The sequence below is a fragment of the Populus trichocarpa genome, chromosome 3 (assembly GCF_000002775.5).
Source record: "Populus trichocarpa isolate Nisqually-1 chromosome 3, P.trichocarpa_v4.1, whole genome shotgun sequence".
In the NCBI taxonomy this organism is placed as follows: domain Eukaryota; kingdom Viridiplantae; phylum Streptophyta; class Magnoliopsida; order Malpighiales; family Salicaceae; genus Populus; species Populus trichocarpa.
In genome coordinates, this window is record NC_037287.2 from 14,035,259 (window position 1) to 14,059,252 (window position 23,994).

At 34.6% G+C, this 23,994-nt stretch overlaps 4 protein-coding genes across 4 annotated transcripts; 3 read left to right on the plus strand and 1 right to left on the minus strand.

Moving 5' to 3' along the window:
- On the plus strand, positions 1-2,895 carry LOC7465823 (subtilisin-like protease). The gene has a single exon (XM_052451742.1). The coding sequence runs from the start codon at positions 336-338 to the stop codon at positions 2,613-2,615; it is 2,280 nt and encodes a 759-aa protein (XP_052307702.1). The 5' UTR covers positions 1-335; the 3' UTR covers positions 2,616-2,895.
- A 2,811-nt stretch (positions 2,896-5,706) lies between these two features.
- LOC7465824 (subtilisin-like protease 4) lies at positions 5,707-8,556 on the plus strand. The gene has a single exon (XM_024596623.2). It carries the CDS (start codon positions 6,100-6,102, stop codon positions 8,398-8,400), a length of 2,301 nt encoding a protein of 766 aa, XP_024452391.2. The 5' UTR covers positions 5,707-6,099; the 3' UTR covers positions 8,401-8,556.
- A 220-nt stretch (positions 8,557-8,776) lies between these two features.
- LOC7465825 (uncharacterized) lies at positions 8,777-11,560 on the minus strand. The gene is made up of 3 exons (XM_002304415.4): positions 11,328-11,560; positions 10,428-10,543; positions 8,777-10,133 (listed from the first exon to the last, which is right to left on the minus strand). The coding sequence occupies exons 1-3, from the start codon at positions 11,523-11,525 to the stop codon at positions 9,641-9,643; spliced, it is 807 nt and encodes a 268-aa protein (XP_002304451.4). The 5' UTR covers positions 11,526-11,560; the 3' UTR covers positions 8,777-9,640.
- A 7,910-nt stretch (positions 11,561-19,470) lies between these two features.
- Positions 19,471-21,495, plus strand: LOC7479242 (glyoxylate/hydroxypyruvate reductase HPR3). The gene is made up of 2 exons (XM_002303516.3): positions 19,471-20,063; positions 20,833-21,495. Exons 1-2 carry the CDS (start codon positions 19,590-19,592, stop codon positions 21,355-21,357), a joined length of 999 nt encoding a protein of 332 aa, XP_002303552.2. The 5' UTR covers positions 19,471-19,589; the 3' UTR covers positions 21,358-21,495.
- The last annotated feature ends 2,499 nt before the right edge of the window (positions 21,496-23,994 follow it).

Here is a 23,994-nt window from a genome sequence, read left to right on the forward strand (position 1 = left end):
AAAAAAAATAAAAAAAAAGGAGATGCAATGACCTGGAATGGTGAAAAACAAGATTAAGACGAACATCCCAAGGTCAATCAAGCATATCGCATAAGATCAATCGCAATTACACCTCGTTAACTGCATAGACAAGCAGGATGGTGTTACCAAGATCATACACCTCCGGCTGCATATAGCAAATATGTAAAATAGAAACGAATTGACACGTCCATCATCCTATATGCCGGCCATCGTTCATTTCCATATGCAAACTCTCTCCCCTACGCTACATAAATGTGTGTTTAGGTTTGTCCATTGATTCACAATTTCAATCATTTTCTAGCTCTTTCACTAGAATGGAGAACAATAGGTCTGAACTGTTGCCAACTATGGTGATTGTCTTTCTTGTTGGCTTCATCTCCATGTTTAGCTCTCAAGCATACACTGATGAAGGGAAACCACTAAGAACTTCGGAGACTAGTCAAAAAGGCAAATTTGAAACTTACATTGTCTTTGTACAGAAGCCAGAGGAGGGAGTTTCTGCTGATGACCTGGACAGCTGGTACAAGTCATTTTTACCAGTTACAATTCCAAGTTCAAACCACCAGGAACGCATGGTGTATTCTTACAGACATGTCGCCACTGGGTTTGCTGCAAAACTAACCGCAGAAGAAGCAAAAGCTATGGAAGATAAGGATGGGTTTTTGTCTGCAAAGCCCCAAAAGATATTATCTCTACATACAACTCACAGTCCAAACTTCTTGGGGTTGCAAAAAAATTTAGGATTTTGGAGAAACTCAACTTACGGAAAGGGAGTGATTATTGGGGTTTTGGACACTGGAATATCTCCGGATCACCCTTCATTCAGTGATGAAGGAGTGCCTCCTCCACCAACCAAATGGAAAGGGAAATGTAACTTCAACGGAACTGTGTGTAACAACAAACTTATTGGTGCAAGAGATTTTACTTCATCGAAAGCTGCACCACCATTCGATGAAGAAGGCCATGGGACTCACACGGCCAGCACAGCAGCTGGAAATTTTGTAAATGATGCCAGTGTGTTTGGCAATGCTAATGGCACAGCAGTTGGTATGGCGCCTCTGGCTCACCTGGCCATTTACAAAGTCTGCTCTGATTTTGGTTGTGCAGACAGTGATATATTGGCTGCAATGGATGCTGCTGTTGAGGATGGTGTGGATGTGCTTTCGCTTTCCCTTGGTGGTGGCTCAGCGCCTTTTTTTGAAGATTCAATTGCAGTGGGAGCTTTTGGAGCAACTCAGAAGGGAATTTTCGTTAGTTGTTCAGCAGGGAATGAAGGTCCATATAATGGTTCTTTATCAAATGAGGCCCCGTGGATTCTCACTGTTGGAGCAAGCACCATTGATAGAAGCATAAGAGCAGATGTGTTGCTTGGGAATTCCAATCATTTTTTTGGCGAATCCCTCTTCCAGTCAAATTCACCTCCATATATGAGTCTTGTTTATGCAGGTGCTCATGGTTCTCAATCAGCAGCATTTTGTGCACCAGAATCATTGACAGATATAGATGTCAAAGGCAAGATAGTTCTTTGTGAGAGAGGTGGTGGGATAGCAAGAATTGACAAGGGACAAGCTGTGAAGGATGCCGGTGGTGCTGCTATGATTCTTATGAATGACAAGGATAGTGGCTATAGCACCTTAGCAGATGCTCATGTACTTCCTGCATCACATGTGAGTTACTCAGCTGGGTTGAGCATCAAAGCCTACATAAACTCAACACAAGTTCCAACAGCTACAATCATGTTTCTTGGAACTAAAATTGGTGATAAAACTGCTCCGACGGTTGCTTCATTTTCCTCTAGAGGCCCAAGCTTGGCAAGCCCAGGCATATTGAAACCCGATATTATTGGCCCTGGCGTGAGCATTCTAGCAGCATGGCCAGTTTCTGTGGAGAACAAGACAGATACGAAGTCCACATTTAACATTATCTCAGGCACCTCAATGTCTTGCCCACATCTGAGTGGCATTGCTGCTCTGCTGAAAAGTGCCCACCCTGACTGGTCTCCTGCTGCCATCAAATCTGCTATCATGACTACTGCTGATTTAGTAAACCTTGGCAACCAGCCAATTCTGGACGAGAGGCTTTTACCTGCTGATATATTGGCCACTGGAGCAGGCCAAGTTAACCCATCAAAAGCAAGTGATCCTGGTCTTGTTTATGATATCCAGCCTGATGATTACATCCCTTACCTATGTGGCTTGGGTTACCCAGACAAAGACATAAGCTACATTGTGCAGCGCCAAGTCAACTGCTCAGAAGAGTCAAGCATACTAGAAGCACAACTGAATTATCCTTCCTTTTCAATCGTGTATGGGCCTAATCCCGCAACTCAGACCTATACCAGAACGGTAACAAATGTTGGCCCTCCCAACTCATCTTACACTGCCTTCGTCGATCCACCACCAGGGGTAAATGTTACCGTGACACCTAAAAACATTATATTCACTAACACAGAACAGACTGCAACATACTCTGTGACTTTTACTGCAACATCTGAGTCAAACAATGATCCAATAGGTCAAGGATATATCAGGTGGGTTTCAGATAAGCATTCAATTAGAAGCCAAATATTGGTTTCTTTCTCCAATGAAGATTAGGTGCCGGACAAAATGGCAGAGACAAATCTCTGATCAGCCATGAAAACTCCTATTAGGTCTGATGAGTGAGTTAGTATTCTATTTCTAGCTGAAATCGACAAGCTTGTTTGAGACTGTTTAGGTTCCGTCAAATAAACAAGAAGATTACAAATCTTCTGGAACAGTGGTGTCGACTCAATGAGAATAATGATCTGTTCTTTTGCATTTTCATCTCCTGAGTTCGGATTCGATTTTTCTAATGATTGTTTGCAAGCGTTTAACCTTTTGAAAGAAAAATTCATTTCAGCCCCAATAATTTGTGCACTAGATTGGGAACTCCCATTCGAATTGGTGTTTGATGCAAGTGACTGTGCCATAGAAGTCGTTCTCAGGCAACAAAAAGACATTGTATTACCATTCATGAGTCTATTCTTAGGTATAAATAAATAAAAAATACTTTTACTATTAATATTTTTTATAAATAGAAAACTACAAAAAACTCAGGAACCGAGTCAATTCCTTGATAAAAATGACTATTGAGATACATGAAAATAATTGTAAAAAGAAACCATTGAGAATCATTGTCCGGCGTAAGTTTTACGACGAGCATATATAAGTTAGAAATAGAAAAAAAAAATATAATTATTAAGTATAATATATAATTTTCTAAACTAAATAAAAAAAATAAAAATAACTAAGATTTTTATTGCTAAAACCTCTTACATCAATTTTTATAGGTTAAAAAAACTCCACTCGAGCTTAAATTACTTTTACCTTGATCTCTTGGACATAAGAGCCCTTTTTTTTTTTCTTTACTTGTAGAAAAAAATTCAGAAAAAAAGTTAGTATAAATAAATTTAAAAAAAAATCAGAAAACTTACTCGTAAAAATGATAGTTTTACTTGTGAAAACGGTTAGTATACTTGTTATCTGAATTTTACAATCAGTCCCCAAGTAGATATAATAACTTAAAATGATAACTGAGAACTCGATGTCTCGATCAATGGCTAGGTTCTGCTTGTCACCTCCAACGCATGCGAGTTGCTTGCCGTGGCATTTTGTGTTGGAACTGGAATCCATACCTTCATATTGATTTGACTTTGTAATTTAATGCCGGGCTGCCAGAACCTAGATAATACTGAGTATCAGAATCTCTCCGCTGTAAGGGTTTTTTGCTGCTGTCAGTTGGGTCCCTGACTGTTGATTGATAATGTCTTAGCGTTAAAGAGACACCATGATAAGTTTTCCTTACGGTTAACCTTGGCAAACATTTATGCAGCTTTTGTTATAGCCTAGTACAGATCTTTCTCTGATTCTGATTTTGTAAAAACATATTATAATCTTCTTTATTTGAGATGAGTTCATATTATAACGAGACACTTTTCAAAGCTCCCCAGTAGTATTTGAAGATCTAGAGATACATCCGGAAGGCCTTATTGAGAAAGTAGCAATGGTGGCCTGTTAAAATTGCTGAGGGCAAGGAGGTCGCGGATCTATTATCATACTTGCTGTCATATTTGTTAGAAAATCACAGGCTGAAGTTCCAAAGAAATTTATCTTCCTTCGTCTTCCTCCTCCTTTCTCTATCCTTCACTTTAATTCACAAATTTAGTGCTCCAGGAATAATATGGCCTTATTTGAGCATCCTATGTAACATATCTCTCAGTTCCATTTACGTGTTGAGGTTTAACGGTGTAAACATAACCAATCTCTGGGTTGAGTGCCGAAAGGAGTGCACAGCATAAGAACTTGAGGCGTTATATTTCACGAGATTCTTTACAGTAACTGTAAACTAAAAGAGAAATAGGAAGAGGGGTTATACTGTATATATAATTTGTTTTGAATTGTTTTATAATGAAGTTATTCAAATTTCATGAAGAAGTTTAGGATTTAAAAGGTTAATTTCTGACTTGTATCCTAAGTTTGGCGGATTGACTCAGTTATTTTTATGTTATTTTTTAATTAATTTTTTTTAATCTCATCCTTCAATATTGAGCTGATTGGGAATTGAAATTCGTAATTTGTTTCGATTTGTTTTTCATGAGGTTAACTTGGTTTTATGACCTGGGTCGTGGGTTTGATAAATTAACTCAGTTCACTTTTTTAGGTTTTTTTTATTTTTTTTTAATTTCATCTTTTAACATTGGGTTGATTGAAAATTAGGATTTATAATTTGTTTTAATTTATTTTTTATTAGGTTATCATGGTCTCATAACTCAGATCACATATTTGACATGTTAACTCGGGTTGACCCAAGTCAATCTAGTATGTTGTTATCTTAATATTAAAAAAAGATATTATCTTTTAAAATTATTTTTAGTCAAATTATATTTTTACGGATCGTGTGAGTTGCTTTTGAATCCACAAAGTTAACCGAGTTATATCACATCAATCCTCGTATAAATTAAAATTTTTTTCCACTGAATTTTTTTTTTAATAATATCCGAATATATTTTTTTATATTTGAAGAAAAATTTAACCAGACACACCACATAACTTGCACGGTAAATATTCTACGGCCTGCCTTCTCTACCCGAGAAAAATTTGTCATATACATCTAGAGGATGTGAAAAGCTCCCTGTTTCGGCATGAAGGCATATACTGATTTATGACGGACTGGGCTTCGGTCTGCTTTCAAATTTCAGATTCGGCTAAACACATCTTGCCTCGGAAAGAGCTAAAAACTAAAGGTTACAAATACAATAGCTAGAGGGGAAAGAAAGCAAAATCAAGACTTAGTCAATATTTAAGGGTGGTAAAGACTGATGCCGCAGAAATATTCCATCTCCAGATTTTTGCATGAAGTCTTATTCTGGAAACATATATGCTAAATATGTACACGGAGACAAACGCAATGAGAAGGAAATCATCAGAATGAGGCATGGAAAGCAATAGATTCGGGAACTTGAAGACCAGGTCAGAGTATCATGTTTTGCATGGTGATGAAGGTCCATTTCTTTTAAGCGGCAAGTATGGTAGAATAATATATATCCATGACCAGAAAACGATTCATAAATTTTATCAATGCATGTGAATTGATTTATATTCTTACAATTTAGATAAAGTATTTGTAAATATATATATTTTATGAAAAGCGGACTCCTTTAAGTAAAAGAATTTATAAATACTTATAATACTAATAGGAGAACACTTTGCAATTTTTTTTAAATATTAAAATATGAATGTTAGTGGAATTATCAAGTTTTGTTTTCACTCAATTTAAATATCTGTTTTATCAAAAAAAAAAAAAGTATTTCAGACTAAAAGACGTTTCATGTTGCCGTCTTAACTAAGAAGGCAACAATAAAAACAAAAGCAGCAGGACATTCCATATATAATCCATGATACTGCAGTAGCAAAGCTTGATTCACACTGACAAACTCTTCTGAATATGCCGGCCATGGATCTCTCTCTTTTTTCCCTACTACTATATATGTTGGTCTTGAACCGATCATAGGAACACAACCCAGTTGCCATAAATATATGTATCTTTTCCTTCTGTTTCATGAAGAAAATTAACTTGTTTACAGCTATGGCTATCATTCCTTTACTCCTACTAATTTTCATGCTTAACTTCTGTCCTGAGATTGCTCAAGCTACTCAGCACACAACTAAAATAACCGAAAAGACCACCTTATTAAACTACATTGTCCATGTCGCAAAACCAGAAGGCAGAACTATGGCAGAGTTTGAAGATCTCGAGAGTTGGTACCAATCGTTCTTACCAGTTAGCACAGCAAGCTCGGAGAAGCAACAACGCATGCTTTACGCATACCAAAATGTAATGAGTGGTTTTGCAGCAAGATTGACACAGGAGGAAGTGAAAAGCATGGAAGAGAAGGATGGCTTTCTTTCAGCACGGCCTGAAAGGATATTACATCTACAAACAACACATACCCCCCGCTTCTTGGGTTTGCATCAGGAACTGGGATTCTGGAAAGAATCGAATTTTGGAAAGGGAGTGATCATTGGAGTACTAGATGGTGGAATCTTCCCCAGCCACCCGTCATTCAGTGATGAAGGAATGCCACCACCTCCTGCCAAATGGAAAGGGAGGTGCGATTTTAACGCTTCAGACTGTAACAACAAACTCATTGGTGCAAGGTCGTTCAATATTGCAGCCAAAGCCAAGAAGGGATCAGCAGCAACTGAACCACCAATTGATGTAGATGGACATGGCACCCACACAGCAAGCACAGCTGCTGGTGCCTTTGTAAAAGATGCTGAAGTGCTAGGAAATGCCAGAGGCACAGCAGTTGGAATCGCGCCTCACGCTCATTTAGCAATTTACAAAGTGTGCTTTGGTGACCCTGGGGACGATTGTCCTGAAAGTGATATATTAGCTGGGCTTGATGCAGCTGTCCAGGATGGTGTTGATGTGCTCTCACTTTCCCTTGGTGAAGATTCGGTTCCTTTATTTAATGATACTATTGCCATAGGATCATTTGCAGCAATTCAAAAGGGAATATTTGTAAGCTGTTCAGCTGGAAATTCTGGCCCTTTCAACGGCACATTATCTAATGAAGCCCCGTGGATACTAACAGTTGGAGCAAGCACTGTAGATAGAAGATTTTCTGCTACTGCAAGGCTTGGAAATGGTGAACAAATTGATGGTGAATCCCTCTCCCAACATAGTAACTTCCCTTCAACACTATTACCTCTAGTTTATGCTGGCATGAGCGGTAAACCAAATTCCTCTTTATGTGGTGAGGGAGCATTGGAAGGTATGGATGTGAAAGGAAAAATAGTCTTGTGCGAGAGAGGAGGGGGAATAGGCAGAATTGCTAAAGGGGGAGAAGTGAAAAACGCCGGCGGTGCTGCCATGATACTCATGAATGAAGAAGCCGATGGCTTTAGCACCAACGCTGATGTTCATGTTCTTCCTGCAACACATGTCAGCTTTGCTGCAGGGCTGAAGATCAAAGCGTATATAAATTCAACACAGGCACCGATGGCAACGATCCTATTTAAAGGAACTGTCATTGGAGACTCATCATCTCCTTTTGTTGCTTCCTTCTCATCACGAGGCCCCAGCCTGGCAAGCCCGGGAATTCTGAAACCTGACATCATTGGGCCTGGAGTGAGCATTTTAGCTGCATGGCCATTCCCTCTTGACAACAATACGAACTCAAAATCAACCTTCAACATAATTTCTGGCACGTCAATGTCATGCCCACATCTTAGTGGCATCGCCGCCTTGCTCAAGAGCTCTCATCCTTACTGGTCACCTGCTGCTATCAAATCGGCCATCATGACTACTGCTGATACCCTAAACATGGAAGGCAAACTCATTGTCGACCAAACACTTCAACCTGCTGACGTCTTTGCCACTGGGGCAGGCCACGTTAATCCATCAAGAGCAAACAACCCAGGATTAGTTTACGACATCCAACCTGATGATTACATTCCTTACCTATGCGGTCTGGGCTACGCAGATAACGAAGTTAGCATAATTGTGCATGAGCAAGTTAAATGCTCAGAAAAACCAAGCATTCCTGAAGGTGAGCTGAACTACCCTTCATTTGCTGTCACTTTGGGACCTTCGCAGACATTCACAAGGACTGTGACAAACGTTGGCGATGTAAATTCAGCTTATGAAGTGGCCATCGTTTCCCCACCAGGAGTTGATGTGACTGTCAAGCCTTCCAAACTCTACTTTTCAAAGGTGAATCAGAAGGCAACATACTCCGTAGCGTTCTCTCGCACTGAATATGGTGGCAAAATCAGTGAAACTGCTCAAGGATACATAGTATGGGCGTCTGCTAAATACACTGTTAGGAGTCCAATTGCTGTAAGTTTAAAGTAGGAAAAGATGCATCTATGGATTCTTATCAGTGGTATAAATTTGGACTCTGAAACTAAAACTCAATTCACACCAGATGTCCTGTATCCAGTTTCTTTTTTCTTTGGATTTAAGATGAAAAGAGAGAATAAGAAAAGTTTTCATTTTTTCTTGCAGCAGTAAACTCTTGCTTCTTTCCTTTTATTTCCAACATTAGTTATTCCCACAGCCAAACCCCACCAGCATAATGTGGGGAACTCACTGATTGCCATACCAGCATAATGTGGGAACCTAGACATTCATAGGGAGATGTCAAGGGAATCGGTCATTGCCATATTCTGATAACTGGAAGCACTCTCTTTCAAATGTTCTCTTTCTCACATGAACAAAAACAAAAGGAGAAACAAAAGAAAATTACCTTCCAATCAGAAAGAATGTTGGATAAAGCACGTACAGATTACAACAATAGTTAAAGCAACCACCAAAAACACTTTTTCTCACAGGAAATTGCAAAAGATATTTCGTCCAACAAAACTACAGAGTAGTGGCACTACAGCCTTCCGTGGCCAAATGTTACATGAAGACATACCATATTACGGAACTAGAGCACAGGGAGCATGAAACTTGCCGTAAACAGGGAATAGCACAGGACATATCTCTGACTTCTTTGCACCCATTTGCTGGACCACTGTACAATATGTTTGTACACACTCATGCCATCAGATACAAAGAAGCTGAATCTAAAGGTCTTTGAATAATGCTCCACAATAAATAGAAAGTTTCAGAAGCATAGGCAAAAAGAAAGCAATAGGGCATGACCAGAAGTTGTCTGTAATTGACAATTTTGTTGATTGAATAATAGCACTTATCATAGGCAAAAACAGTAACAAAGAAAACACCATGATGAAACCCTCAAAGTTCAGGAGACAAGTGTTTCCATGCTTCATCAATAATCTCCATGGAGTTTGCTCAACCAGATCCAAGAAACAAATGAGAAAATACCAAGTTGTACCAAGCTTCTAACAACTTACTAGTCCACAAAAGCTTCAAGTATCTTTTCCAAATTGGAGATTAGATGCCAGAAAACCTCATAGCAGGAGAAACATCCGAACTTTCTGGACTGCATAACCTCAAACTGTGTTCAGTTTAGGTACAAGGGAAAATGAATGCTCTGGAAACCCCCACCCCTAAATCATCCATCATATGGTCTCCATCAAACATTCTGATCCAAGAAAAGCCGTGACAAACTTAATCATGTGACATGTCAACCAAATCCAGGAGGCACATCAGGGTCTTCATCACTGCTGTCACAGGGCTCCTTTGGCTCAACGTCTGCAGAAAAGCCTGGTGGGGCAAGATCAACATCATTCACCTTCAGCATGTCCTCTGAATGGTTGGGCCTTTTCTTCTTTGCTTCTGGAGGACCTTCACATGGCATAGGCAGCTGCAGCTGTTCTCTCTTTTCATGGTTACTGTTCTGATGATTGTTTGATAGAGAGAAGCCTGGTGGTTCTTTTGGGTCACTAGACAAGTTATCATCCATTGATACAGCTGATGCCTTTACCAGACCTTTATAGTTAGTTCCATTCTCAACTACCATTGCACCATGAGTAGATGATTCACCGTCATCCTTCCTTTCAGGGTTGACCAATTTATTATAGACAGATTGCACTGTCTCTGTGATTTCATTTTTCATTCCATCAGCTGATCTAATGACTTCCCATACACCATCAGAAATTTGGCTCGTCAGTTTGTTCCTAGTGATTACAAACATAACACAGCAACCATCATCAAATACAAAGCATTTTCAAGACTCAAATCAATTCAATAGTTGAATAGCTTCCAATTTCTTTGCCAAAGAATTGAACTTGAATTCTGAAATTTCTCCAAAATAAAAAATAAAGTTCACAAAACCAAATCTCTGAAACCATAGAAAACAATCAAACATTTTGTGCAGATATGCTAGAACCCCACTTTGCATAGAAGATTGGTAGCCCCTCCAAGTACTCTATTCAAAATCATCAAGCAGCATAGAAAAATGAGAAACTTACCCAACCTCATCGTATAAGGCATCAAAAAGCTGTCGGGGTTTCATACTTTCAGCACCAGCACGATTAAGTGTTGCTGAATGTCTCACAATGGAAATAATGTTGTTGCGCAACTCTTCCTGCCAGTCAAAACTTTTGTTTAGATATACTGATGAAGTAACAAGAAAGCACAAGACCACACCAAATGCTTCAAACAGACCTTTCTTAATCAAATTCCAAGTCAGTTGTCACATGCTTCAGAGTAGTTAGTGGCAACGAGGATAAAAGACTATCCAGCTTTTCACCTTATACAAAAGTTCAGTTTGGTGGGGATACCGATAGAGGTCTTATACGTTAATGATGAGAATCTATGCAAATCCAAATAAAAACACTCCCCATGCCAAAGCGCTACAGATCAAGCAAAATGCATAATGTCAAGATTCAAACCAAAATATCCCCTGCAATCCCACTCTCCAATGTTTTGCCGGAGCCAGTGTCCATAAAGTTAAACAAAGTTCAGTGTTTTCATATTGTAAAGGAGTATAATTACACAAACCAACTACTAAATATTTACACTCGCTTTGTAGGAAGGGAAGTGGGGAGGATTGGTTTCCTTCTCTTCTCTTCCCTTCTAATCAAAAACCTAATTGGATGAGTGGGTGGGTGGATTAGTACCTATCCTTTCTCCCTTCCAATCCTCCATCCTTTCCCAAATTACTAAACAATTACACTGCTTTTGCATTAAAATTTATTAATGAAATAAGAAAACTCCCTTTAAAAAATTTAATCAACAGATTCCTTAATCACTACTGCTTTATGATAAATCATTCTTTCATTGGGTTGGCATATCAATTCTAACGTCAGTGATTAAATTAAAAGCAACGAAGAAAAACCTAGGGAGGAGAGAGAGAGATTCGATCGTACATTGTCTTTGAGCTTGCGGATGATGTTGAGACGGAGATTGTCGAAGTCACCATCGTCTTTCAGTTTGGCTATTACCTCCTCTTTGCTTACTGTTGTTGTTGTTGATGATGATGATGATGTTCTCTTCTTTTTGTTGCTCTCCATGACCCGCTCTCCTCTTATTTCCTTCCTCTCTTCTCTGCTTTTCTGACTCCACATATTTTTTTGTTTGAACGTTTGGGTGTTCTCTTTCAGGGATGTTACAAATATTGAGGTCATGTGTAATATTTATATATTTAACCTTAACTTAAAATTTTTTAAAAATAAATATTATGGATTTAGCTGTGGGTCAGAATTTTTAAAATACAGTCAATTTTTACATGTTTTATTTTTATATTTAATAATTTATGGATTAAGTATTTATGCAATTTTAGGGGCTCTTTACAGGGTCAGGAAGCATATATTTATTAAATTTAAAATACAAGGATAAAGTTAGACAAAATCATAAAATACAACCTCTAATTTGTCAAATCTAAAATACATAGATAAAATATGAACTTTGTATTTGATCATAAACGTGAAGTAAATTTTTCTATATTAGTATCATGCGGTAAAATACTAGAACTAAATAATTTTCTTTAAATTTGTAATTGAATCAAGAATAGAAAAACTGGCTCTCAACTTTAAGAAGACTTGATCGAATATCTATCACAACAACATAGTAACGAGTAGAATCATTAAATTTGAATTTATTATGTTATTATGATTTTCTAGTATTTTTATATTGTTTTATTTCTATACTCTTTCAAGTTAATTAATTCTATTTATTGTTGTATATTAGAAGAATTTGAAAAAAGTCTTATGAATTGATATCAAAGTAAAATTAAATATTAATCAACAAGTTTAAAATAATCAAGAAATTTCAACATTAATAATTAAAAATACATTAGCCTAAAAATACATCTATCTAGTTGATTAAAAATTAAAATATCTCTTTTGTATAATTTCTAACTTTCTATTTGCAAAATAGGTTGCAGAAATCATATCCAACTTAGAAATATCTATTTTCATAATTTTATCTTTTTTCTTAATCCTTTCTAATTTTTTTCTCTCCTGACTTTGTTGTATCATTATAACTTATTGCTCTAACATAACTTTTCTAATTTGTTTTTTTTTTTTAATTTCAATTAAAGTATCCTTAAATTGTTGTAAGAGATTTGTTATAGTTTTCTCTCCAACTTTCTCCTCACTTTGTTTATGTTTAAGTTGTTTATTTGTAGTCTTCTGACTAATTGGCCTATCTTGATAAATTAATAGTTCATTATCTTGTCCTAAACTAACAGAATCGGGAGTAAATGGAGTTGATGAAACGGAACTCGCACTGGTATGACCTTTTTGTTTTTTTGTTTGACTTTTGTTGTTGACTTACACATTTATGTTGTCATTTGAGTTTTTTTTTATAAGATACCCCAATGATGTTCAAATTGAAATCGTTTGCTAATACAAGAAGCATACATTTACCGAGCATCATTAATCTGATAAAAAAATAAGACAAATTCAATATGATAAAAAAATATTTAATAATTTAACATGGAAATGAATATTAAAATTACCCTTAATTCTTTAGTTATTCCACTTTGATGGCAATTTTCAATTTGGGTAACAACAATAAATTTATCAATTTCTCTATTTATTTCTTATCATCAACTTAAGATGCTTAATTACTTGCAAATGATTGTTTAAATTTCCTCCATTCTTTATAAAGTAAGCATATACTCAAGTTCAAAAATATTTTGTTTGTTAATCAACTTCTGTGATTGGATCTCTTTTTGCATTTAACCATGCAAATATAAGTAAATAATCTTCACCCGACAATAACTTCTTACTTTTTTGTTGGTTTTTCACTAGTTGGACAATTGAATTAAAGTATGTAGAATATTAATTATTTGATTAAGATCACTTAGTTGAGAGGGAATATATCATAACTCGCTTATAAAAAAATTGGTGAATGAGCTTGGCAAATTTGAATATATTTACATAAAAAAAAAATTAAATTAGAAATTTTTGATATAACATACATTCAAATTATACTTTAAAACACAATTAATTGATGTCATAACTTGATTTTAACCCTCATTTTTCTATATATTTCTAAAAAGATGAAAAATCATAAATAAATAAAAGAATAAAAGGGAAGGGGATTAAAATGGAGTGACAAAAGAAAATGAAGAAATAAAAAATAATAAGAGACAATCGGAGACATTGCCCAAAACATGAAAAAGAAAAATAGGAGGGGACATTTTGCACAAAGTAAAGTTAAAAAGAGGGAATGAAAAGGAGGCTATAGGTTTTTATCATGCATGGACCGTAAAACTTCACTTGAATGGAGAAGCTAGGGCAAGGTGCTTTGAGATTTGAAGTAGCTCCATTTTCTTGCATCAGTTTTTGAAGAGGAAGAAGGGGAAAATACAGACGGAATAGTCGTTGCTCAATTTTTATTTGTACCTTCTCCATGTTTCAGCTTTCTTGATAGAATGTGCAGAAATAGCATTTCGGGAGAAATGCTATTTTACATGTTGACTTGACAATCCTGTTGAAGTTGCTAAAAAGAGAGAAAAAAAAGCTAACATGATCATGATTCCCTTTTACATGCTGCGTTGTAGATGTTACTGAAGAGATAAATTGGTATTTTTTTTTTCTATAAATATACCTTTTTATTTCAGTATAAATTGTTCTTTAATATATTTTAATGAATGGATTAACTTGATAAATCTAAAAATAACTCGGATTATTCTTGATCAATTCAATATTAAAAGATAAAATAAAAAAAAATAAAAAATTATAATTCAAGTTAACCCGAGTAAATTCATCAAACCATATGATACAGGTTATGAGAACAAAATAATCTCATAAAAAATATAAAATTTAAACAAAAAAACTAGTAAAATTTTTTCACAATGAATAATATTTTGATATTTACACACACACACACACACACACACATATATATATATATATATATATATATATATATATATATATATATATATAGAAATAACATTTTCCTAAGATAAATGATAAAATAACATTCTACTTGGCATAGAACTTGGCATAGAACATACAAGAGAACTAAGAAAAAGCCAAGAACCCTTTTCCGTAGGATACCCGGTATGGTGCTCCTCTTAAAGAAGCTTCAAAATGGCCATTGCAATTTGGAGAAGGTGAAAAGAATTGGGCTGGGAGGAATAGTGGATGCTCTTCAATAAATACCACATAAAATTATATACAATCCTAGACCTAGTAAAGAGTAAAGACTGAAAAGTAGCCAATATCTTTTTAGCATGCCTTGATTAGACGAGGACCTTTCTAACTTTAGTTTTTTGCTCCTCCATGCAGTGATGCAGACAAGGAATTCAAGAGTTGAATTCACAGAAAATATGAGCTTCTTCTAGTCAAAACAGGAAAGGAATGGGCCAAAATTATTAAAAGCCCTACTCCTTTTAGGCCAGGCAAACATATGGGATAATATAAACTCATTGTTTTTAAAATATTTTTAAAAAATATATCAAAATAATATTTTTTTATTTTTTTAAATTATTTTTGAAATCAATGCATCAAAATGATCTAAAAATACTAAAAAAATATTAATTTAAAATAAAAAAAAATAAAAAAAATTATTGTACTAAAAACAAATGATCAATCCTTGTCCGCATTATATTATATATGGAAAATGCCAATACCTCTAGCATGACCTGCATGCAAATTGAAGTCAAGGGACATGATTGCTGATCAGTCTTGCAAATCCTGATTTTTTAAAAACTTGTGGTGCAAATTTCATCTTCTCGTGTACAGTTGCTCGTCATGTGAATGTTAGTGCTAGACTACTTAGTTTTGGAAGCAACTTCAAGGCTCTGGGCTTAAAAATAATTGAATTTTCTGACCCCAAAGTTGGTTGAAAGCTTCTTGATGATGTTGAATTGTCCTAGCATTGGGCCATGAAACATTGAAAGGAGAAGCTAGCTACCCTAACACTCATAAAGGACTTGCAGCATGATATTCGTGAATCTTCGTGTTCACGAATGCATTGGGCCGTATAAAGTGAATCTTCGTGTTCATCGTTTACATCTGCAAGAGGAAAAGTAAAAGGGCAGTGGGGTTGGTGTGAAATAGTTTACAGCATGATATTCAAATAGTTTCGAACCCGTTTCCTTCAGCATCCCCAACTACCTCCTCCTAGTGTAGGTCCATGACCAGCCAATAACTTAGAAACCAACCAACCACCCATTCTATAAAACGTATTGAATAAAATTATATATATATATATATATATGTTTCTTTACAGATTCATTGTTGTCATTGGTTTTTATAGCACAAAATATATGGTATGTTATTATTTTTTTATTAATCGGATATAATGTGTTTCTTTTTTGGGTTATAAGGAGAATAATCATTCTTAATCTCTAATTAAATATCCCCTGGCCACTCCTTTCATGAATTGAACTTGGATAGCTTATTTTTCTTCTAACCGGAGTGTTTTAATTAACCATCTAGATGGTGGCCCAGTGGTAAGAATTTGAGACTAAAAGGTTTGCTTCATCTGTGGTCTCAGGTTCGAGCCATGTGGTTGCTCATATGATGGCCACTAGAGGCTTACATGGTCGTTAACTTCAGGGCCTGTTGGATTAGTCGAGGTGCGCGCAAGCTAGCCCGGACACCCACGTTAATCTAAAAAAAAAAAAAAACTTGGAGAGCTTGTAAAAAAATAAAATTAAAAATCTAATTTTAACTATTGATGCGTTCATTTAAACACAATAAATTGTTGGTGGAACCTTAACTTCTTGTTACAGAGAAATGTTACACACTTGGCTCATACCAAAATACTAGTTGCATGACCCGCGCGTTGCCGCAGGTTAATTTTTTTTGCATAAAAAATATCAAAAAAAGCCAAGATCTAAAAGTGTTAGGTCTTTCTACAAAGTTATACCCAAGAATCTTGGGTTTGGCTGCAACGCCTGACCCAAGAGTAATATTTATAATATTAATAATAATATTAAACTTGCATGATCCAAGTTTAAGTGGGTCTAACTGCAATACCAGACTCAATAGCTTTGGATGTGGATGGATGTGGGTCTGACTACAAAGTCGTGTCATAAAAGTGTGATAATTAAATAGATTAATTAAAAAGAAAAAACAAAGAAAAGAAACCAACATGAAGAAAAAAACTAATGAAGAAAAAGAAAAAAAATATGAATTAACTGGGTTAACTCTTTAAACCAGGTTAACCCGTCAAACCTTGGATTCGTGTCGTGAAAGTTTGATAACGAAATAGAAAAAAAAAATTAACGGGTTAACCCAGAATTAACTGGGCTAGCCCGTCAAACCAGGTTACCCGTCAAACCCGAGATCCGTGTCATGAATGTTTGATAACTAAATAGAAAAAAAATTTAACATTAACAAACTAAATTAAACGAAAAAAATTAATTAAAAAGAAAAAACAAAAAAACAAAAAACATCAGCCTTTTCACTGTGGACTGCACTGTGAAGAAAAAGAAAAAGAATCTGAATTAACCGGGTTAACCCATAATTAACTGGGTTAACCCGTCAAATCAGGTTAACCCGTCAAACTCGAGATACGTGTCATGAAGGTCTGATAATTAAATAGAAAAAAATTTAAGATTAACAAACTATACTAAATGAAAAAAATTAATTAAAATGAAAAAAAGAAACAAAAATTCGGGTTAACCCGTCAAACCCGAGATACGTGTCATGAAGGTCTTATAATTAAATAGAAATTTTACATTAACAAACTAAACTAAACAAAAACAATTAATTAAAACGAAAAAAAGCAAAAAAAAATAATTACGGGTTAACTCGTCAAACCTTGTTAACCTGTCAAACCCGGGATCTGTGTCATGAAAGTCTGATAACTAAATAAAATAAAAATTAACATTAACAAACTAAATTAAACAAAAAAAAAATCATCAAAAGAAAAAAAAACAAAGAAAAAAGCAAAAAAAAAAAATTGGAAAAAAAAAGACAGCTCAGCCTTTGGACTGCAGATTGCACTGTGCAGTCCAAAACCAGGTCAACCCGTTAAACCCGGGATACGTGTCATGGAAGTCGAAGTTAAATAGAAAGAAATTCAACGTTAACAAACTAAACTAAATGAAAAAAATTAATTAAAACAAAAAAAAGCAAAAAAAAAATTCAGGTTAACTTGTCAAATCAGGTTAACCCGTTAAACTCGGGATCCGTGTCATGAAAGTTTGATAACTAAATAAAAACAAAATTAACATTAACAAACAAAATTAAACAAAAAAAATTCATTAAAAGAAAAAAAAAACAAAAAAAAGCAAAAACAAACTGGAAAGACATTAAAAAAAAAAAAGCGGCCCAGCCAAAAAAAACTAAACTCATCAGTGTAAAAAAATAGAAACGGGAAAACAAATAAAAAAAAAAAGATAAATCATCAGTGTTTTACTGTGGACTGCACTGTCCACAGTAAAACACTGATGTCTTTTAGTATATGTTACAATAATAAATGAAAAAATTAATTAAAAAGAAAAACCAGAAAAAAATCCGGGTTAACCTGTCAAACTCGAAACTCGTGTCATGAAAGTTTAATAACTAAATAGAAAAAAATTTAACATTAACAAAAAAAAAATTAAACAAAAAAATATTCATTAAAAAAAACAGCTTAAAAAAAACAAAAAAAAAAAAGAAAAAGAAAGCAGTTGCTCAGCGTTTTACTATGGACTGCACTGTACAATCTACAGTAAAACACTAAACAGTTTTAGTTATAGTTTTAGTTATAGTTTAATTTAATACAAACACATGCAGTCAAAGGGCAAAGTATCTCTGTCAAGAAAATTATCATAGCTATTAGCTTTAAACAACTTCTGCCTGCTAATTGCTATGCCCTACACAAGACCCCAACATGTGCAATGCAATCCAACAACACACAACACACCAAGCAGCAAACAAAATATGCGTCATGGCTTGGCTCCTTCGCCTGTGCTATGACCCCCTGGAATCTGTGAAGGAGTACAAAACTGAGGACTCCTCACCTAATGAAACGGCCGGTCAATATGATTTTCTTTAAGATGCACTTCATCAATGGCCTCCATGGGACCATTTTCTTTTGCAATCGAAGGAATTTATATAACAAGATCAAGCCAAAAGGGTTTATTAACAAGATCTGAGCTTTCAATCTTGCCGACCCAGCTAATAGTTACAGGATCATGACCACTAACCTCATAACACGATCCGTTTTCAGCTAAGTATCGTGCCTCTTATTTGCATGGATCTCCTCCTCCCTCTAAAACTAAAACTAGATGCCATGACCATGCTGCATATTTATCCGTTGTCGTGAACTTATAAAAAAAATTATATGAGAAAAATTATATGAGAAAAGATTGTTATCATTTATAATGTTTTCAAGAAAAAACTATAAAAATAATTTAAAAAATATATATAAAAAAATAAAATGAAAAAAAAACCATTCAGAGAAACATTGTAGCAATCTATAGTGTTTCATAAGAAAATATATAGTTATAATTCTCAACCAGCTTAATATTAAAAAAATAAAATTGACAGAAATAATTTTAAAAAAATTCATAACAAAAAAAATGTGGAGAATGACTGTAGCAATCTATAGTATTTTAAAGAAAAAAAAAATACAAAGCAAAATTCTCAACCTACTAAAGAAAAAAAAAATACAAAGCAAAAAACTGTAGTGAAGCAAAAACTATGTGGAGAAACACTGTAACAATCGACAATGTTTCAAAAAAAAAAATTATAAAGCTAAATTTTCAACCAGTTTAATAGTAAAAAAACAAAATTGACAAAGATAATTTTAGGGAAAAAAATAAAAAAAAAAAGCATGTGAGGAATGGAAAAAAAAAAAGAAAAAAAACACGCAAGGAATGGAAAAAAAATGCAAAAACAAAATATATTAGAAAAATTACAATAATTTCTCCACACGCGCGTTTTAGAATATTGTTAATAAAATAAACATTGAAAATCTAAACTAATATTTTTTATTTTTTCGTTGACTTTCCTTTTAGTGTGTCCCTTCGAGATGCTCTTATTTCGAGTTTTGGAAGTAAACAACTGTAGTGTGGTTTTTTTATACAGCAGGTCCTGGCTTGCCCAAAAAAGGAAAGAAAATATAGGAAAAACTAAAGGACAACAAGAATAAAAGCACCAGCCTCGCCACCACTATGATTGCAAGGAACGTATAACAAGATCAAGAGAAATAACATCAACACCCAAGATTTGCCAATGGCTTCATACGCAAATCAAGAATGCTTTCAGTCAAATGACGACCTCCCCATAGTCCTCCTGCATCGTCTCCCTTCATTCAACTCGCCACTGAAAGACATCCTACAGCCTCACTTCCACCTCCTCGATCCAGCTGATTCACCTGAACCTGCTAGCTCCTTCCTCTCCTGCCATGCAAAATCTGTTAGAGCTCTCATCTGCATCTACAATACTCCCCTGAGTGCAGAAACCCTCAATCTCCTTCCTTCTTTGGAGCTCATAGTGGCAGCCAGTGCTGGCGTTGACCACATTGATCTAGAGGAATGTCGATGCCGTGGAATTATTATGACTAATGCCAGCACAGCATTTGCGGAGGATGCTGCAGACCATGCCGTGGCACTGTTGATTGACGTTTGCCGTAGAATATCTACTGGTGACCGGTTCGTTCGTGCCGGCTTGTGGCCAGTTAAGAGAGACTGTTCACTTGGTTTCAAGGTTTATTATCTTGTTTCTCTATCTTTTTTGCTTTAAACTCATCTGTTGATTGAATTCATAATTTAGCTTGAAGTTGGTTTATAATTGATAGAGCTATGGTGAAGTTCTTATCCAAAACCATTTTGAAATTAATTAATAATACGAAACGAGATCTAAATCTCCTTAAAAGCCTCAGCCAAAAGACTGCTAAGCCTGATAAAAAAGTAAAGTGTAACTTCAATCAGAATTCTAAAGTTAATTATACCAACATGAGGTAATAAAGTGATATTTTGAAATATTCTTATTCCAGGAACTCATGAAGATGGAATCATGATTTTTGTACGTAGTTGATATTATTTGGAACTATTTGTTAGAGAAAGATAGCTTTAATTTTTGCTATTGAGATATGAGGTACGTAGCTAGCTAATAGATTGATTGAGTCTGATATTGGGGTGGAAAGGGAAGCTAGCAATGCACACACCTATGGGTGCAGTGCAAAAAAGTCAAAGAAGCTGCTCCCCTGCCACGCTTATGCCTATGTAGTGGAATAGTAAGGAGATTTTAACTTTTGATGCAGGTTTTTAAGTGCTTATAATACTTGTTACGCAGGAAATGACATTAATTATATATTATTCGGCATTTAAAGCATCGCTGCCTTTGTTGATTTGTGTATATATGTATATATAGACGGGCAGCATTGCTTCATTTTCTTTGCTGTATGACTACTGGATTTGATAGAGCACATTATTATTGGTAAATTGTTTCTTAAGAAACATAAATGTAATTGCAGATGGGAAGAAAACGAGTTGGGATAGTTGGACTGGGAAGAATTGGATTTGAAGTAGGAAAAAGACTTGAGGCTTTTGGCTGTAGCATCGCTTACAACTCACGAAAGAAGAAGCCATCAGTTCCATTTTCTTACCATGCTAATGTCCTTGACCTTGCAGAAGACAGTGATGCTCTCATTCTTTGTTGTTCACTGACAGAACAAACTCACCATATAATCAACAAGGATGTGTTAGAAGCGCTGGGAAAGGAAGGGGTGATCATCAATGTTGGACGCGGAGCTCTCATTGATGAAAAGGTGTTGGTGCAGTTTTTGTTGAGGGGAGATATTGGTGGCGCCGGCCTTGATGTGTTTGAGAATGAGCCTGATGTTCCCAGAGAGCTATTTGAACTTGATAATGTAGTTCTGTCTCCACACCGTGCTATTTTCACCTCAGAATCACTTGAAGCATTACATGAACTAGTTTTCACCAACTTAAAGGCCTTCTTTTCAAATAAACCTTTGCAATCAGTCTTTCAGATTGAATGAAAGGATTATCCAATTATGTGATGTAATTGTTTCACATGTTGACATCTATTATGATAATTCCACTGAAGTATATGTTATCTTCGTAATAAAACCAATCATTTGGTTACATGTAATAAAACACATTTATTATTAATAAAAGTTTTTTTTAATATTTAATTATATTAAATTAATAAATCTGATATTTGATTAATAAATCTGGAGTAATTATAAAATTCATGGAAAAATAATGTTTTGCATAGAAAATTATAAAGTTTTTATAATTATAAGATTCTTAATGCATCAAAACATTGTTCTTAAATGTTCTTAGTCAATGCTTTATTAATACTGGACATTAGAGTTGTTGAGACTGATTCATATTATATTTATTCTTTTATAATATGAAGTAGTTGCTCTTATAAACTGAGGTATAAGGAATGTTTGGAACTAATATGTAGGTGATTATCAGATGATATGTACACTGAACTGACCCGCAAGAAAATTTCATATGGAAAGATCACTTCTGTCTATGAAAAGACTCATGTGATAGTTGTATAAGTTTTGATCTTGGCCATATGTTGTCCTAATCAAGGATAACAAACAGGCAGAAATTGAGTATAGTATAAACTATATGAAGATATTTGAGTAATCAAGAGATGAGTTATCACCCTAGATGAATTAAGAGAAATGTTTCATCTATTCTCAATTAGTATTTACTATGAAATACTTGGCCGAGATGTAATGAGTTTAAAAAGAGTTTTAAAATCTTATTTAAAATTTAAAAAGAGTTTTAAAATCTTATTTAAAAAATCAATTACTATAATATTAAGAACTAAAACGGTTTAACAAAGTAAGCATACTCCATGCTATAATGTCGAAATTGGAACATTCTTGATGAAGGGATAATAATTACATTAAAAAATAAGTCACTGAAATGTTAAGTCAAATCATTTATAACTTTCTTAATATTTAGGGGATCATGACATGTTAGTGGACATTGTATTTGATCTTCAAATATAAATCAATTAATTATTTAATTAATAATAAATTAAATTATTTAATTTACTCAATCTTATTTTATTTAGGATTGTGATTTATATTTGGGGCACCTTATTAGCTAACTTAATGGGTGACCACATAAGAACCATTGATCATAAATTAAAATGGGATGATTAATCAGGTGTGACTTGATTGTTAATAAATTTTAGAAATTAAGGACTAGAATGTAACTAATACAGGGATTACAATTCTAGACCTTGAAAAAATCAAGTAGAGAATTAATTGAATAAACTTCTAATATTATCTTAAAGGAATATATGTGATATTATTTAAAAGGAAAATTGGTATTTTATCATTTATAGGGTTTTTAGGTTTCTTTATAAATAGAATGTTATGTCTCTTATTTTCTATGAGAATGTGAGGAGAATATAATACAAAAACACCTAAAACATAATAATACAAATAATAATAAAAAAGCTAGCACTCTAAGGTCTAACAATTCATTTATCTTAAAAGGTTTTAGGAGATTTCTTACCTATGAATGGTGTGGATTACTGTTAGAGACCGGATACTTGAACGAATTATGGTTTGCAACATCTCAGCTTTAAAAAAGTTATTCAAAGTCGAAAAAAATATTTGATCTCCAAGTAATTTTCGCATAAACCTTAAACAACTTTAAATCTGTTTAACAAGATTCTTTGGACTTCTGAAATTTTTTTTAATTTTTTGTTTTTGCTATATATATGTTTTGGAAAACCAAACAGTGGTATTAGAGACTAGTTAGACAATTATGGTTTAATTGCATGTTTTAATTATTATTGACGTTAATTATGAATCAAATTTGTTTGAAAATTTATTTTTTCTAAAAGTATTTTTTCTCTCATGTTTTTTGTTTTTTTAAAAAAACATTTGCTACTATTCCGGTTAAATCTAGATGAATTTTTTAAATTTAGCTGAAATCTTTTTAAAAATAGTTTTTTTTATAATTGTACACCACCAGCGATAACACCAACACTACTGAGGCCCCTGGCTGGTGCCTGATGCCTGATGCACCAGACAAGGTCGCCACTAGAGGTAGAGGCAACAACCAAGGTTGTTGCCCCCGCCACAATAGCACTAACGTGTTTGGCGTTGCTGCCTTCCAGCATGAGTTGCCTCTCGCCGGAGGCAATGACCCATGCCAACACTGGAGGTGACACAACGTGAGGGCAACTCCTCGTGTTGTGCCAAATCTTGTGATAGCCTTCGCTTCCACTGTTAAAGGTGGTCACCAGCATATCTAAGCATAGTCCTAGATGGGAAAATGATGCCTTCTAGACATTAAATCAACGTGATTAATTCGTTTGTCCATAATTATTGTGAACCGAGAAATTGTAGATGCGTTAGTGGAAAATGATGGCTTTATAGGTTGGAATTAGAATGTAATCGAGTTGAATTGGTTTTGAGAAATCTGAAAAGGATAGTAGCATGCATCTTGGAAGCACACTTTTGATCACAAAGAGAGAGAAGTGTCGAGAGGAGATGCTTCGGGAGGGAGAAGAGATAAAGGAGAGAGAAGAGGGGAAAATAGGGGAAAAGAAAAGGGATAAATAAAAGAATAAAAGGGAAAGGGTGAAAAAAAAAAGAGTCAATGATATTTTCGTCTTTTATTAAAATTTGATT